At 28.8% G+C, this 18473-nt stretch overlaps 2 protein-coding genes across 5 annotated transcripts in view; both read left to right on the top strand.

Annotated features, from left to right (window-relative positions):
- LOC111618980 (FAD synthase-like) overlaps positions 1-5908 on the top strand; it is a 16313-nt gene extending 10405 nt beyond the window's left edge. For both annotated transcript variants that reach the window (XM_023360609.1, XM_023360608.1), the window contains exon 2: positions 4611-5908. In XM_023360609.1, coding sequence (XP_023216377.1) covers positions 4712-5809 — 1098 coding nt within the window. In that variant the 5' untranslated portion in view covers positions 4611-4711 and the 3' untranslated portion in view covers positions 5810-5908. The remainder of the gene's footprint in view (positions 1-4610) is intronic.
- Positions 1-18473, top strand: part of LOC111618979 (FAD synthase-like) — a 50116-nt gene that overhangs the window by 10276 nt on the left and 21367 nt on the right. Inside the window, exons 1-3 of one of the 3 annotated variants that reach the window (XM_023360606.1) lie at positions 8714-8895; positions 11992-13037; positions 13137-13182. In XM_023360606.1, coding sequence (XP_023216374.1) covers positions 8849-8895; positions 11992-13037; positions 13137-13182 — 1139 coding nt within the window. In that variant the 5' untranslated portion in view covers positions 8714-8848. Of the gene's footprint in view, positions 1-8713; positions 8896-11991; positions 13183-18473 lie in introns of those variants that run through there. The other 2 variants (XM_023360605.1, XM_023360607.1) reach the window with 2 other exon arrangements.

The raw sequence follows: 18473 nt of genomic DNA, 5'->3' as shown, positions 1-18473 counted from the left end.
TTTTTTTGGTAATAGTAAATTTCCATAATACTGGTTTAATGATATTGTTGTTTGTGTATTAATAGCTTTTACATACGTATGGATTTTTTGTTACTGTGTCATTGGTTTTTACTGTGTCTGTTATATACCCATGTGTAATTGAAAATTGTAAAAATGGAAAGAAAAATTCTAATTTTTATATAAAATACAAATGTTTGATTTTTAAATTTTTAAAATGTTTGTGTGTACCACTCCCCTTAACCCCACATCTGCAATGGTGAAAAATTCGGAGAACCAGTGGAAGAGATCACTTGGTCAGGGGATAGAGGTGTTAATGTCCCCACCTTGCAGAATAGACATCTGGAGAACAGACGTAATCCATCCGTCCTTAGTATTAATCTCTCCTTCAAGTTAAACTATGGCAGTCTTTATTTGTCTTTACATATGAACATGGCATGCATAGTATTTAAGTTAAAACAAAAACTGATGTTTGTAAAACGGTCTACCCTCCTACCCTATAGTTTGTGAAAATAGCAAAATAAGAAACAAATTTTGTTATGTACTTAATGAAAAAATGTAAGTGTTTTTGATGTTTTTTTGGTTTGTTTCATTTAATGTAATATAACATAGTCATGTTTTGACATTTTTGTTTATCTGAACTAGCACTGAAGAGGGGTTGGAGTATATTATACCAACCCGAAATATATTTGTAGTTCAATGAGTAATAAAAGTTAAATTTGCTAACCAGAAATTGCTGTGAGAAAAGTCTACCAAAGCGTGTGTTTTGGATTACAGAGACGAATTTACATTGTTATTTAACATACAGCAAACCAACTATATATTAAATCATTTATTTGAAATTTGTTTGCGTAATTTTTTGAATTTCCCATTTCGAATTAGAGAAATAACTGATGATGAACACTTAATGCGTTTGAAAACGTTTTTATGTTATTAAAGAATTATGCTGGATAGTGGAATGGTTTTTATTTCTATTGAATTTATTCTCCAGTAAGCAAGTATACAATTATAAAATCAGAATTATAACTAATTGTACAGTAGTTTTATTTACTTACACTGCTTAATGTTATCAGTATAGGAAGTCCCTAAATGATTACAATATGCAGATTTTACTATATACATATTTGTATATTTATTGTAGTATTTATTTGCTTTAAATAAACAAAGTCTTAAGAAAAAGAATTAGTAAAGAAAATTTTGACTCAATTTTATGTTCATTCTTAATCAATGAATTTTTAAAAAATATTTAAAATTAAGATGTTTTCAGAAGGAAAAAATATGTTAAAATGTTAATTGCAAATTAAAATGTTAATATTCAATTGCAAATAATCATGGAAGAAACTAATTTAACTTGCAAATTAATAATGAAGTGTAGGAAGCAGTAATTTTGGAACAGTGTAAACTATTAATTAAATATTTTATTCATTTTACAAGATAAAATGATTATAAAAATTCCTAGGTAGGTAGATATGATTCAACTACAACAAAGAATTTTTCCTCTTATTTTATTTCACAGGTAGGTAAACAGATTTATATTGTTCAGTTTATGAACTTTATTTGATGCTGTTAGGGAAATGAATATATTTAGAATATAATAATTTGATATAATGGAGAATAATTAATAGTTCTAAGACTAAATGAGAAATATTTGTAATTTATTTAACAGTTTATTTTTATTGATAATTATAATAATTTAAAGTTTTATATTAGAAAGAGACATTATTTTTATATCTTTCACATAAATGGAATATAAGTATATCATATAGTAAAAAACAGAAAATTGTGTTTTTTTTAATAGTAATAAAAAAAGTTTTATAATTTATATGAAAAACATATAATTTTATTATATCTATTTTATTCTTTTATATCTTATAAAGAACATTATAGAATTGAGATATTTGTGAAAATTTACACATTAAAACCAACTTCAAGATCAGAATAGAAGCTAAAGGATGAAATAATGATGGCTTCTGTAACTTGGATTTTTGTTAACTTGAAAACTTTGTCTCTGCTACTTTGAGTTATCAAGACTCTACTGTATTTCATTGCTGTTCTTCCTGAATAATATAATTTATTTATACATTGTTTTATGGCAATTATAAATCAAATTTGAAAACTGAATGGTCCTACTTTATTTCATAAGGATTAGTCAGCACAATTCTAGCATTTTTCAAAATGCTGTGTATTGATTAGTTTAAGATTTTTATCAGTAATACTACTAATCTAACTAAATAGTTAATATTGTGTAGACAAATTTAAACAGGTAGAAATAATTTTAACAGTACAATTCATCACAGGGCCAGCTGGAGGGTTGTGTGACTGTACCAGGCCCATGAGCCTGCATGATCCAACTCTTGCAAAATTTAAAAATTGATCACTTCATTATCTGCTAATTTAACTAATTTTTGCTAATCTATTTAATGGATGGTATGTTTATCATGAAAATATTATTTTGTTGTTCAAAACTATTTTTTTTTTTTTTAATTTTATTATTATTAAAAGGCCTTGCATGACAACTTTGCACGAGGTTTTGCTTTTTCTCGGGCTGGCTCTGATTCAACAATTTATTAAACATTATTGAGAAAAACTAATGATATGTTGTCATTTCTTGAGTAAATGATAAATAACTTACAATTTAAATATTATACTGTTTAATCTATTGTGCCCTAATATAGTGAGAGATCATAATGAAACTTTTCCTGTTCAATACTATCAAGACAAATATAGTAGTTAGCAGCCCAAATGCAACAAAATTTGGTATGGTGACATTTCAGGGCATGTGGAACACACTGTATAAAAAATTGCTATCAAAACTCACCACTGTGGTTTTTTGGCACTACAAGCAAAGACATATACTATACAGAAACTTAACAATGCAGGGGATGCTGCTCAATATGGTCCTCAAAAGATATAAAACCCAAAGGCAATGAACAGTGTGTTCAATGTCTGACCATAATTGGTTCACTGGGATGTTTCTCACATGTCATGTGACACTGAAAGACAATGATATTTGTTTTTTAAGACTACCAAGTTTGTGGCATATCCTTGATAAACTTCAGTTTTAAAATGTTTCCACACCAAAAATCATATGGATTAATACCCAGAAAACAATGGGATCAGGAATTAGGAATCATACGACTAATCATTCTGATATGTGGAGGCACTCTATTTTGCATGAAGTGGTTGACTCAAAGCATTGTCATTGTTACATGTTGCAGTTGAAATACTATAAAGGTGTTGGCATTTCTCAGTATCTCTGGCCTGTCATAGCATGTCATAAACCTATCAGGACTAGCTTCTTTGAAGAAGAATGGTCAAAGGATAAATGTGGCTGCAAATCAATACAAAACTAACTTGCAGGTGAATGAAGTGGAATATGTTGGAAAACAGGAATTTTCCACAAGATTTTCCATGGTCATGACACAACTTCTTCTGTTCTGGCAAGGAAAGCCAATGCAAAGATCAGTTTGGGTTTTCCTGTTGATAGTAAGCAACTATTGATTGTGACTGATCTTATATGGATAACAATGCACCAACTTTCTCAATGCCTTCCACGGTATGACATAGTATGTACCGGTACCTAACTGCAATAACACTGTATGTGGAGCCAGCAACATTGATTGTTTAACAACAACTATGATAACATCTTCAATGACATAAAGCGATAGATTTGCACTCAAAACTGGGTTGAACTCCCATATGTTCAGTTTCCTTGAATCAAGTGATTGTCTTCATGAGAGCTTGTGGAGTCAATGGCCCCATGTGAAAATTCTTGACAATGAAATGCCTGAAGTTTAGCTGCAGAATTACTGTTATTTTCATAAAATAGTTTTACAAGAAATGCACATTTCAGTAAAGTGAAGGCCATTGTAGCTGATAAGAGTGTTATTCAACAGTTGTGGTCAATTTTACACCCAGAACTTGGTTGCAACACATTTTTTTGTGCAAAGGAAGCTGCTTCCTCATTGCTTGCAGCATCAAAAGTGTTGTAGTGGTTAGTTTTTGTATTAAATTTTTTACTGAAATGTCTTTCACATGTCCTGAAATGTCACTATATTAAATTTTATTGTATTTGCTAAATATCTGTCTAAACAGTATTGAATAGGAGTACTTTAATTCAATCATCTGGTACTAAAACCAAGTTCATAAAATATATATTTAAAAAAAAAGATTTTAGCCATATTTTTGTGCATATAACCTGCAGTGGTGTGATGGCATATATGCCATAGAAAATTGCTAGAATGAAAATAAAATTTCGGATATATAGCTCTGTTATATATCCCACACCTAAGGACCAGCCATTACTCCACAGAGATGAGTTCGTAATTGCAATTTTAAATCAGCATATGACTAGTTTAACACACAATCTTCACTCTCTTTAAATTGTCTTTTAAACATAGATAACCAGCAGGTAATCTGCATGAAAATATGGCATGTAAGTTACAATATTTATTAGTATGAAATAAAAATATTTATTTTAATATAAATTTTTAAAGAATTATTAGTAGAAACGAATTTTACTTACATAAATATTACCTGTTTTACTAGATTACTTTATTAATTTATGATATAATTATGACAATTAATGTATCATTTTATTTTTAATTTTTCAGAATATATCAACCTCATTTTGTTGCAAAACATCATATTCTAAAAATTAACTTATCAGCATTATAATATAAGAAACAAAGTTAATAATTTAACTTATTTTAATATGGCAGAAAGACCAACAGCAAGTATTATTACAGTAGGAGATGAAATCTTAAAAGGTCAAACTACAGATACAAATTCTATTTTTCTATGTAAGCAGTTATATGATCTGGGAGTTAAAGTACAACGTGTTGTAGTTATTCCTGATGAAGTAAATGTTATAGCAGAAGAAGTACTATCATGCTCTAAAACATTTACATTTGTTTTAACTAGTGGAGGGATTGGTCCTACACATGATGATTTAACCTATGAAGGTGTTGCAAAAGCATTTAAAGAACCTTTAGTAGAAAATAAAATACTTCTAGAAATATTGCAAAAATGGTGTGAAAAGTTACAGCTTGATGGCAATTCTATTCGTAAAATGTCCCTTCTTCCAAAATCAGCTGTGTTACATTATCCTAAAATACAGACAAATAGTAAAAAGTTTTTCTTTCCAATTGTATCTGTATATAATGTTTACATATTTCCAGGGATTCCAACTTATTTAGAATATTCTTTTAATTTACTTAAAGATATATTTACTCCAGTTACTCCTAAAAAATTTCACAGTAAAATACTATGTCTTAGAATAAGTGAATTTGAATTTATTGATAACTTAAATCAAGCAGTTAAAAAATTTCAGAATGAAGTACAGTTTGGATCTTATCCTATTGTTGATAATACTAATTATAAAGTTAAAATTACTTTAGAATCTGAAAATGAATCATCATTAATTAAAGCAGAAGCTTATTTGAGATCATTACTCCCACCTAATTCAGTTGTGAATTGCAAAGATCCTAGTTTATCTGAAAGCATTCAAGAAGTATATAATTTGTTAGAAAGTCATTGTCAACTTCCTTCTATATGTAGTTCAAATTTATCTGAAAGAGTTGCTCAAAGTATTACTGTATTAGAAGAATGTCTTCAACAATATCCTGAAGAATGCATTGGAATAAGTTTTAATGGTGGTAAAGACTGCACTGTATTACTACATTTGGCTTACTGTGTTTTAAGTAAAAATAGCAAGAAAAAACCATCACTGAAAGCATTTTATTTTCGTTCATCAGATCCTTTCCCAGAAATTGAAGAATTTATTCGATTAAGTGTGGAAAGGTATGCCTAAAACATCTTTTAATTGATCTTTTGATCTTAGTCTTTAATAATAATAGAAAATTTTATGTTTATAAGATAAGCATATGTATATGGATGTACGAGTATAATTTCTCAGAAAAAAAGTTATATATATTAATATATGGTATGTATGATATAAGTATCATAAAGATATGTACTGTACATCAATTATTTTCTGTATAATTTTAATAAATTTAAATTTTTTTCTAATACTTTAGTTTGATGAAATCTTCAAAATTTGGGACTTTAATATTGTATGATATGTTTAAAAATAATTATTTTACTTCAGATAACCAATTATTTTGCCAGAAGCATTTGCAATCTGTTATTCAATCATCATCAATTTTACACAAAAAAATCAAATACTAACATGTTTCGTATAATGAAAGTAAGAATACATATAATAGTAAATTTAAACTTTTCGGAGAGTAAATGAAACATATATAAAATAGCTTAAAAAATTTTAAGAAAATATCTACTTATATAAATATAAGAAATATACATCAATAAAAATTATAATTTAAGTGAGAAAGAAAGAGGTCGGGAAAAATATGAAATTCAAAATAACAGAAAATGAAATTGATATAGAAAAAAATATAATAAAACTTAGAAAAATTAAATACTTTATATTAAATCTTATAAATAAAAAGAAGAAAATGAACTTTACAAATACCTGTTATCTTAGGTATTTGTGGAGTTCATTTTTTATCTAATAATATCCAGTTGTTAAGTAGCAGTTATCAGATAAAAGAAAAATTTTGTTTGTTTATACCATTTTACTATTTTATCTGTTTGAGACATTTGTAGACATGTTTGTGTTTGGACATGAAGTGTCATTGAATTTCATCTTTTCTTTCAAATTTTTTTTGGAAAATCTATCTTCTTTTTATTTATATACTTTCCTATAAATCTGTCCGTTGTCTTTTGTAGAAAAATATATGAAAGTTGACAAATTTCTCTAAACTGATCATAAAACTTTATTTTAGCAAAGANACACACACGTGTGTGTGTGTGTGTGTGTGTGTATATATATTATAGGTTTATATAGGCCATTTATTGTTTATATAGGCCATTTATTGTTCTTATTATAGGTTTATATAGGCCATTTATTGTTCTACACACACACACACACACACACACACACGTGTGTGTGTGTGTGTGTAGAACAATAAATGGCAGGGCTGTGGAGTCGCGTAAAAATCTACCGACTCTGACCAGGGGCAGACATGTTTACCAAAAGAGACTTAGAAATTCTGATATCATCATGTGACCTCAGAATAAAAAATTTCATAGAGTTCTAATAAAGATAGAATGTAGAAACTTTTTATTCCAAAGCTAAAAGACTCCTCTAAGTAATATATAAATATGCATTCGATAATATTTACTTTTCCAGCTGTTATATATAACAGTGGGAAAGTGTAGCACTTGGTCAAAAAATGACCCCTCCCAAATTTTTATATTTTTGGACTCAGGACACCTTGAAATTTTGAGATATGCAAAAGATTCGAGGTTTTTTCTATATGTGTGGATGTTAGACTGTGTGTTGGGGGCATGATTTCGTTCACCCTGTTCGAAGCCTAATAATTTCTGTGGTCAGAGTGGTCTGAATCGGAGTCAGATGGTTTAACACAGGAGTTAGTTATTAAGCATCAAAGTGGTTGAACTAAATCGTGTCCCCATATACATTCTAACATCTTAGGTGAGAACATCTTAACAGGTTTTACTGTACTATTATAAAATGACAAAAAAGCTTACTGTGAGAGTAGAGACGAGTTTTATTATTTTTTTAATAGTATTAATGCCCCTTTATATGCAAACTACAGTGCCACATTTCATTTCTTAAACTTTACCCATTCTGAGATATCATTTAATATCTCAGAACAGAAAATAAAGAAATTAAACAAATTAAATGCCAACAGACACATGCGCATGAATGTTTACCCTTTTATTGACTTTTTTGAAGGGCTCAGGAGGTCTCCAAACGTGTAGATTTGCAAAAAAATCTTGGAGGGTCAAATCAGACAGGATTCCAATACTTTTCCATTTTATATACATAACAAGTTGGGAAGTAAAAAAGGAGTTGGAGTTGGCGGATTTTTTGACAACTCCAACTCTGGCTAAAACACCAACACTCCACGACTCCGATTCCTCAGCCCTGATAAATGGAGATATGTGGCCACCTGTTTCACCCCAGGTCAAAACATATTAGAAAACAAAAGAGTTGTCCTCATGGGAATCATGAAAAATGAGGGTTCTCACAATTACACCAAAATGTTAATATAGTATTTGATTACACAGAGGAGAGAAAGGACATTCTTGATCTAGTGACTGAAGCAGACGGACTACCAACTCTAATCGAAAGAATTGAAGGATTTATATGTATACAGGGTGACCCAAAAGTAGATGGACAGTAAATGATAACATTTATTGAGATTACATATACAGTTATATTTACTAATACAATAGAATACAATTTTATCAACACAGGCACTCAAACTGCTGTTCATCACAATTTACACAGCTTTGAAGTCTATATTTCACCATTTCACACTTCAACAAAACATTTTTGCACTAGTAAGTTTGTGTATTAATTTCTCTGATGTAATTTTTGATGTAGTTAAAAACCATAACTAAGTTAAATATACACCATTATTATAGTATAACCCACAGGTTCTCAAACTTATTTCAACCATCACCCACTTTGAGATAAAAAAAATTCTAGTATCCCCATATTTTTACATTACTATGTATTTACATTACTATGTTTTACATTACTATGTATTGCATATCTTAAAAACAGTTATTGCAAATATAATGTTTAAACATGCATTATTATATGGATAGGATAGATAGGGTGTGACCCATATCCTATTTTTGAGATCAANTTGCAAATAATCATGGAAGAAACTAATTTAACTTGCAAATTAATAATGAAGTGTAGGAAGCAGTAATTTTGGAACAGTGTAAACTATTAATTAAATATTTTATTCATTTTACAAGATAAAATGATTATAAAAATTCCTAGGTAGATATGATTCAACTACAACAAAGAATTTTTCCTCTTATTTTATTTCACAGGTAGGTAAACAGATTTATATTGTTCAGTTTATGAACTTTATTTGATGCTGTTAGGGAAATGAATATATTTAGAATATAATAATTTGATATAATGGAGAATAATTAATAGTTCTAAGACTAAATGAGAAATATTTGTAATTTATTTAACAGTTTATTTTTATTGATAATTATAATAATTTAAAGTTTTATATTAGAAAGAGACATTATTTTTATATCTTTCACATAAATGGAATATAAGTATATCATATAGTAAAAAACAGAAAATTGTGTTTTTTTTAATAGTAATAAAAAAAGTTTTATAATTTATATGAAAAACATATAATTTTATTATATCTATTTTATTCTTTTATATCTTATAAAGAACATTATAGAATTGAGATATTTGTGAAAATTTACACATTAAAACCAACTTCAAGATCAGAATAGAAGCTAAAGGATGAAATAATGATGGCTTCTGTAACTTGGATTTTTGTTAACTTGAAAACTTTGTCTCTGCTACTTTGAGTTATCAAGACTCTACTGTATTTCATTGCTGTTCTTCCTGAATAATATAATTTATTTATACATTGTTTTATGGCAATTATAAATCAAATTTGAAAACTGAATGGTCCTACTTTATTTCATAAGGATTAGTCAGCACAATTCTAGCATTTTTCAAAATGCTGTGTATTGATTAGTTTAAGATTTTTATCAGTAATACTACTAATCTAACTAAATAGTTAATATTGTGTAGACAAATTTAAACAGGTAGAAATAATTTTAACAGTACAATTCATCACAGGGCCAGCTGGAGGGTTGTGTGACTGTACCAGGCCCATGAGCCTGCATGATCCAACTCTTGCAAAATTTAAAAATTGATCACTTCATTATCTGCTAATTTAACTAATTTTTGCTAATCTATTTAATGGATGGTATGTTTATCATGAAAATATTATTTTGTTGTTCAAAACTATTTTTTTTTTTTTTAATTTTATTATTATTAAAAGGCCTTGCATGACAACTTTGCACGAGGTTTTGCTTTTTCTCGGGCTGGCTCTGATTCAACAATTTATTAAACATTATTGAGAAAAACTAATGATATGTTGTCATTTCTTGAGTAAATGATAAATAACTTACAATTTAAATATTATACTGTTTAATCTATTGTGCCCTAATATAGTGAGAGATCATAATGAAACTTTTCCTGTTCAATACTATCAAGACAAATATAGTAGTTAGCAGCCCAAATGCAACAAAATTTGGTATGGTGACATTTCAGGGCATGTGGAACACACTGTATAAAAAATTGCTATCAAAACTCACCACTGTGGTTTTTTGGCACTACAAGCAAAGACATATACTATACAGAAACTTAACAATGCAGGGGATGCTGCTCAATATGGTCCTCAAAAGATATAAAACCCAAAGGCAATGAACAGTGTGTTCAATGTCTGACCATAATTGGTTCACTGGGATGTTTCTCACATGTCATGTGACACTGAAAGACAATGATATTTGTTTTTTAAGACTACCAAGTTTGTGGCATATCCTTGATAAACTTCAGTTTTAAAATGTTTCCACACCAAAAATCATATGGATTAATACCCAGAAAACAATGGGATCAGGAATTAGGAATCATACGACTAATCATTCTGATATGTGGAGGCACTCTATTTTGCATGAAGTGGTTGACTCAAAGCATTGTCATTGTTACATGTTGCAGTTGAAATACTATAAAGGTGTTGGCATTTCTCAGTATCTCTGGCCTGTCATAGCATGTCATAAACCTATCAGGACTAGCTTCTTTGAAGAAGAATGGTCAAAGGATAAATGTGGCTGCAAATCAATACAAAACTAACTTGCAGGTGAATGAAGTGGAATATGTTGGAAAACAGGAATTTTCCACAAGATTTTCCATGGTCATGACACAACTTCTTCTGTTCTGGCAAGGAAAGCCAATGCAAAGATCAGTTTGGGTTTTCCTGTTGATAGTAAGCAACTATTGATTGTGACTGATCTTATATGGATAACAATGCACCAACTTTCTCAATGCCTTCCACGGTATGACATAGTATGTACCGGTACCTAACTGCAATAACACTGTATGTGGAGCCAGCAACATTGATTGTTTAACAACAACTATGATAACATCTTCAATGACATAAAGCGATAGATTTGCACTCAAAACTGGGTTGAACTCCCATATGTTCAGTTTCCTTGAATCAAGTGATTGTCTTCATGAGAGCTTGTGGAGTCAATGGCCCCATGTGAAAATTCTTGACAATGAAATGCCTGAAGTTTAGCTGCAGAATTACTGTTATTTTCATAAAATAGTTTTACAAGAAATGCACATTTCAGTAAAGTGAAGGCCATTGTAGCTGATAAGAGTGTTATTCAACAGTTGTGGTCAATTTTACACCCAGAACTTGGTTGCAACACATTTTTTTGTGCAAAGGAAGCTGCTTCCTCATTGCTTGCAGCATCAAAAGTGTTGTAGTGGTTAGTTTTTGTATTAAATTTTTTACTGAAATGTCTTTCACATGTCCTGAAATGTCACTATATTAAATTTTATTGTATTTGCTAAATATCTGTCTAAACAGTATTGAATAGGAGTACTTTAATTCAATCATCTGGTACTAAAACCAAGTTCATAAAATATATATTTAAAAAAAAGATTTTAGCCATATTTTTGTGCATATAACCTGCAGTGGTGTGATGGCATATATGCCATAGAAAATTGCTAGAATGAAAATAAAATTTCGGATATATAGCTCTGTTATATATCCCACACCTAAGGACCAGCCATTACTCCACAGAGATGAGTTCGTAATTGCAATTTTAAATCAGCATATGACTAGTTTAACACACAATCTTCACTCTCTTTAAATTGTCTTTTAAACATAGATAACCAGCAGGTAATCTGCATGAAAATATGGCATGTAAGTTACAATATTTATTAGTATGAAATAAAAATATTTATTTTAATATAAATTTTTAAAGAATTATTAGTAGAAACGAATTTTACTTACATAAATATTACCTGTTTTACTAGATTACTTTATTAATTTATGATATAATTATGACAATTAATGTATCATTTTATTTTTAATTTTTCAGAATATATCAACCTCATTTTGTTGCAAAACATCATATTCTAAAAATTAACTTATATCAGCATTATAATATAAGAAACAAAGTTAATAATTTAACTTATTTTAATATGGCAGAAAGACCAACAGCAAGTATTATTACAGTAGGAGATGAAATCTTAAAAGGTCAAACTACAGATACAAATTCTATTTTTCTATGTAAGCAGTTATATGATCTGGGAGTTAAAGTACAACGTGTTGTAGTTATTCCTGATGAAGTAAATGTTATAGCAGAAGAAGTACTATCATGCTCTAAAACATTTACATTTGTTTTAACTAGTGGAGGGATTGGTCCTACACATGATGATTTAACCTATGAAGGTGTTGCAAAAGCATTTAAAGAACCTTTAGTAGAAAATAAAATACTTCTAGAAATATTGCAAAAATGGTGTGAAAAGTTACAGCTTGATGGCAATTCTATTCGTAAAATGTCCCTTCTTCCAAAATCAGCTGTGTTACATTATCCTAAAATACAGACAAATAGTAAAAAGTTTTTCTTTCCAATTGTATCTGTATATAATGTTTACATATTTCCAGGGATTCCAACTTATTTAGAATATTCTTTTAATTTACTTAAAGATATATTTACTCCAGTTACTCCTAAAAAATTTCACAGTAAAATACTATGTCTTAGAATAAGTGAATTTGAATTTATTGATAACTTAAATCAAGCAGTTAAAAAATTTCAGAATGAAGTACAGTTTGGATCTTATCCTATTGTTGATAATACTAATTATAAAGTTAAAATTACTTTAGAATCTGAAAATGAATCATCATTAATTAAAGCAGAAGCTTATTTGAGATCATTACTCCCACCTAATTCAGTTGTGAATTGCAAAGATCCTAGTTTATCTGAAAGCATTCAAGAAGTATATAATTTGTTAGAAAGTCATTGTCAACTTCCTTCTATATGTAGTTCAAATTTATCTGAAAGAGTTGCTCAAAGTATTACTGTATTAGAAGAATGTCTTCAACAATATCCTGAAGAATGCATTGGAATAAGTTTTAATGGTGGTAAAGACTGCACTGTATTACTACATTTGGCTTACTGTGTTTTAAGTAAAAATAGCAAGAAAAAACCATCACTGAAAGCATTTTATTTTCGTTCATCAGATCCTTTCCCAGAAATTGAAGAATTTATTCGATTAAGTGTGGAAAGGTATGCCTAAAACATCTTTTAATTGATCTTTTGATCTTAGTCTTTAATAATAATAGAAAATTTTATGTTTATAAGATAAGCATATGTATATGGATGTACGAGTATAATTTCTCAGAAAAAAAGTTATATATATTAATATATGGTATGTATGATATAAGTATCATAAAGATATGTACTGTACATCAATTATTTTCTGTATAATTTTAATAAATTTAAATTTTTTTCTAATACTTTAGTTTGATGAAATCTTCAAAATTTGGGACTTTAATATTGTATGATATGTTTAAAAATAATTATTTTACTTCAGATAACCAATTATTTTGCCAGAAGCATTTGCAATCTGTTATTCAATCATCATCAATTTTACACAAAAAAATCAAATACTAACATGTTTCGTATAATGAAAGTAAGAATACATATAATAGTAAATTTAAACTTTTCGGAGAGTAAATGAAACATATATAAAATAGCTTAAAAAATTTTAAGAAAATATCTACTTATATAAATATAAGAAATATACATCAATAAAAATTATAATTTAAGTGAGAAAGAAAGAGGTCGGGAAAAATATGAAATTCAAAATAACAGAAAATGAAATTGATATAGAAAAAAATATAATAAAACTTAGAAAAATTAAATACTTTATATTAAATCTTATAAATAAAAAGAAGAAAATGAACTTTACAAATACCTGTTATCTTAGGTATTTGTGGAGTTCATTTTTTATCTAATAATATCCAGTTGTTAAGTAGCAGTTATCAGATAAAAGAAAAATTTTGTTTGTTTATACCATTTTACTATTTTATCTGTTTGAGACATTTGTAGACATGTTTGTGTTTGGACATGAAGTGTCATTGAATTTCATCTTTTCTTTCAAATTTTTTTTGGAAAATCTATCTTCTTTTTATTTATATACTTTCCTATAAATCTGTCCGTTGTCTTTTGTAGAAAAATATATGAAAGTTGACAAATTTCTCTAAACTGATCATAAAACTTTATTTTAGCAAAGAAGTTTGTGTTGTCACTGCATGTAGATCAATTCATTATTGAAAACACACAACGCATTTTATTTCATTTTCATTTTCTTTCATATTGGAAATTTAAAACAATTTAATTATTAAGAACACATGATCTAAATAATAATGTATAACTAGCTAAAACTGGCTAAAGTGTTGTTGCTACTTAATTGGTGTTTTTAATTGATTGAATTGCACTGAGAAGCAAGGAGTTAACTCATTTTTTAGGCTGTGTACACATTAGGCGTTTTGCGTTGCATTAAACGCGCGTTAGCAGCGTACACACCGCATGTTAGCTCGGCGTTCGACGACTGTTTAGTGGAGCGTTAGCACTGGCTCAGTTTGGAAATGGACATGAAAGTAATTGCTTGTGTGCGCCTCCTCCATCGTCACTATAAAAGATGATGGCAGAGGCAAGGAAAATTTTGGGTTCACCCAATACTACGAGATAGACTGACACATGGAATGTTTCTGACATTATATCCAAAACTAAGGCAATATGAACCCAAATTTTTTAATTCTTTTAGAATATCTATAAAATCATTTGACAATGGCTGGTCTCTTTTAGATTTCTTCAATAAATAGATCAGTATCAAAATGATCGTTCTCCATTTCGGCCAATATACATCCACTCTACCCGTAAGTGTGCAATCGAATGTATAACAACATGGCAGCACATATATCCTAAAGCGCACATAAAACACGCGTTTTAACAAAAATCTATCAACGCGCGTTTGACGCGCGCTTGGCCAAAAGCGCGCGTTTGAGTATGTATGCCTATGCAGAACTCTTGATTCTTTAAAACGTGCGTTACCAAAACGCGCATGTAAAAACGCCTAATGTGTACACAGCCTTAGTGGTCTACTTTCATTAATTCTTATTTTTCCAAAGTATTATTTCATGAAGTTTTTCTTAATGCTTGCTCTTCCTTTAAATTTTAAATAATTTTTTCAAGGAACTTAATACTTGGAATTTAAGTACAGTGGGTGATTGGTTAACAAACATAATCTGTTCCAAGACTTTGTTCGTTAACCGATTATTGATTTACCATAGGTTTTTATGGGAAATTAATTCATTCTTCAGCCTCCAAAAAATAAAAAATATATACTATTTTACTACGTTTATTTATATGTAATAGTAAAAATATATATATATGCAGTCTTGCATTTTTATTAGTCATGTTTTTTCCATTTGTGGAGATTAAAGAATCTGTCCAATGTCGATTGCTTTTCTCTTTTCTTCAGGATTTATCGGACGTAATTAACTGTATTGTAATTGTAGATATCCCCAACCCCATTAACCTTATTCTGGTTTGGATGCCACTTGGATGATTGTTGTTCTGACATCCTTCCACTTCTTCAGAAGATCTTTAGTAGCATATTTCGACATTGGTCTTCTTTTGTCTTCCTCTTTTTCAAAAGAAAACACGTTTTGCTGAGTTTCTTTGTATTCTTCATTTGAGAGTTCTTGGAGTTCTTCTGTCGTCAGATCAGTTTCAGGTTCCATTATGAGCTCTAAAATGCTCTTTATTTCTCAGATGTAATTTTCATTACTCCATTAGTAGCTTGAGATTTCTTGATATATCTTTCATAGTTAAGATTATGCCTACTGTAGACCTGTTCAAGCCATACTGCCTAGCATCATCAGACATCTTGTGCCCACTTTCTACCTTGGCTATTATCTCTTACTTGGTTTCTATGGTAAGCAAAGTTCTTGAACACTCCTCTTTTTAAGCTCCATAATATTATCAGTTTATTTTTTAAATAAAAAGTTCAGAAAAGCACTTACAAAAATGAGAACACAAATCAACTAGCCCACAAAAAATTATTTAAATGCAAGGCCCGGATGAAATTTGAAGTTTGGTATTAAAACGTTAACAAATATCTGATGGGACAGTTAAACTTTCACCTTTCGTAAATAAATCCCAATGAAAACTTAACAAGTGCCCGTCCGAGAGTCTTGCGAATTCTATAAAAAATTATTTGTCAGAAAGGTAAACAAAAAGCTGGAATTACAAGGGAGAGTTTCAAAATTCGGATGGATACTATCCGATTGGCATCATGTTGAGCATCAATGTTGATGTCTCCTGCGTTCTGAAAGGTTTCGAATTGTTACTCGAAGACAAGGAAAATCAAATCGGTATTCATTATTTTCCGTCACTTATTTTTATGTTTGTTCAGTAAAGTGTTCATTATCCGATTTGTTCACTATCCGAACTGTTTGTTAGATGATCATCCACTGTATTTAGTTTTAGAATTCTTAAAGTTTAATCCTCTGTATTCTTAATTATTATTTTGCATTTGCTAATTTTTTAGTATGTTCTCAGCTTTATTATAACTGATAATTGAAAATAGACAAACTTAGAAAAACTTACAATGATAAATTATTCTAAAGGTTGTTAATGATTTTCAAGCTTTTTTTTTAATTTAAATTTTTTATCTTTTATTGATGAATATTATTCATACAAAATATATATTAATATATATAAAAGCATTAAAATACTTAAATTATTATTCCATAATTTAAATTGTGTTTTCTAAAATTGCTAAATTTTATTGTATGAAATTTGTTAAAATTCAAGTTAATATAATATTGATGATGATCCAATAAAAAAATTGAAAATGTTTTATTTCAAACATTTTTAATTTTGATTACCTGAACTTAAACCTATTATTAATAATACAGTATATTGTATTTTTAATTTATATTATAAATGTTTTTTTCAATTTTCCTATAATATATATACACACACACACACACACACGTGTGTGTGTGTGTGTGTGTATATATATTATAGGAAAATTGAAAAAAACATTTATAATATAAATTAAAAATACAATATACTGTATTATTAATAATAGGTTTAAGTTCAGGTAATCAAAATTAAAAATGTTTGAAATAAAACATTTTCAATTTTTTTATTGGATCATCATCAATATTATATTAACTTGAATTTTAACAAATTTCATACAATAAAATTTAGCAATTTTAGAAAACACAATTTAAATTATGGAATAATAATTTAAGTATTTTAATGCTTTTATATATATTAATATATATTTTGTATGAATAATATTCATCAATAAAAGATAAAAAATTTAAATTAAAAAAAAAGCTTGAAAATCATTAACAACCTTTAGAATAATTTATCATTGTAAGTTTTTCTAAGTTTGTCTATTTTCAATTATCAGTTATAATAAAGCTGAGAACATACTAAAAAATTAGCAAATGCAAAATAATAATTAAGAATACAGAGGATTAAACTTTAAGAATTCTAAAACTAAATACAGTGGATGATCATCTAACAAACAGTTCGGATAGTGAACAAATCGGATAATGAACACTTTACTGAACAAACATAAAAATAAGTGACGGAAAATAATGAATACCGATTTGATTTTCCTTGTCTTCGAGTAACAATTCGAAACCTTTCAGAACGCAGGAGACATCAACATTGATGCTCAACATGATGCCAATCGGATAGTATCCATCCGAATTTTGAAACTCTCCCTTGTAATTCCAGCTTTTTGTTTACCTTTCTGACAAATAATTTTTTATAGAATTCGCAAGACTCTCGGACGGGCACTTGTTAAGTTTTCATTGGGATTTATTTACGAAAGGTGAAAGTTTAACTGTCCCATCAGATATTTGTTAACGTTTTAATACCAAACTTCAAATTTCATCCGGGCCTTGCATTTAAATAATTTTTTGTGGGCTAGTTGATTTGTGTTCTCATTTTTGTAAGTGCTTTTCTGAACTTTTTATTTAAAAAATAAACTGATAATATTATGGAGCTTAAAAAGAGGAGTGTTCAAGAACTTTGCTTACCATAGAAACCAAGTAAGAGATAATAGCCAAGGTAGAAAGTGGGCACAAGATGTCTGATGATGCTAGGCAGTATGGCTTGAACAGGTCTACAGTAGGCATAATCTTAACTATGAAAGATATATCAAGAAATCTCAAGCTACTAATGGAGTAATGAAAATTACATCTGAGAAATAAAGAGCATTTTAGAGCTCATAATGGAACCTGAAACTGATCTGACGACAGAAGAACTCCAAGAACTCTCAAATGAAGAATACCAAGAAACTCAGCAAAACGTGTTTTCTTTTGAAAAAGAGGAAGACAAAAGAAGACCAATGTCGAAATATGCTACTAAAGATCTTCTGAAGAAGTGGAAGGATGTCAGAACAACAATCATCCAAGTGGCATCCAAACCAGAATAAGGTTAATGGGGTTGGGGATATCTACAATTACAATACTATTAATTACTTC

The sequence above is a fragment of the Centruroides sculpturatus genome, unplaced genomic scaffold, assembly GCF_000671375.1.
Source record: "Centruroides sculpturatus isolate CEXI.00-Female unplaced genomic scaffold, Cexi_2.0 scaffold241, whole genome shotgun sequence".
Classification (NCBI taxonomy): Eukaryota; Metazoa; Arthropoda; class Arachnida; order Scorpiones; family Buthidae; genus Centruroides; species Centruroides sculpturatus.
The sequence above is the reverse complement of the archived record's forward strand: the minus strand, read 5'-3'. Positions and strand labels throughout refer to the sequence as shown.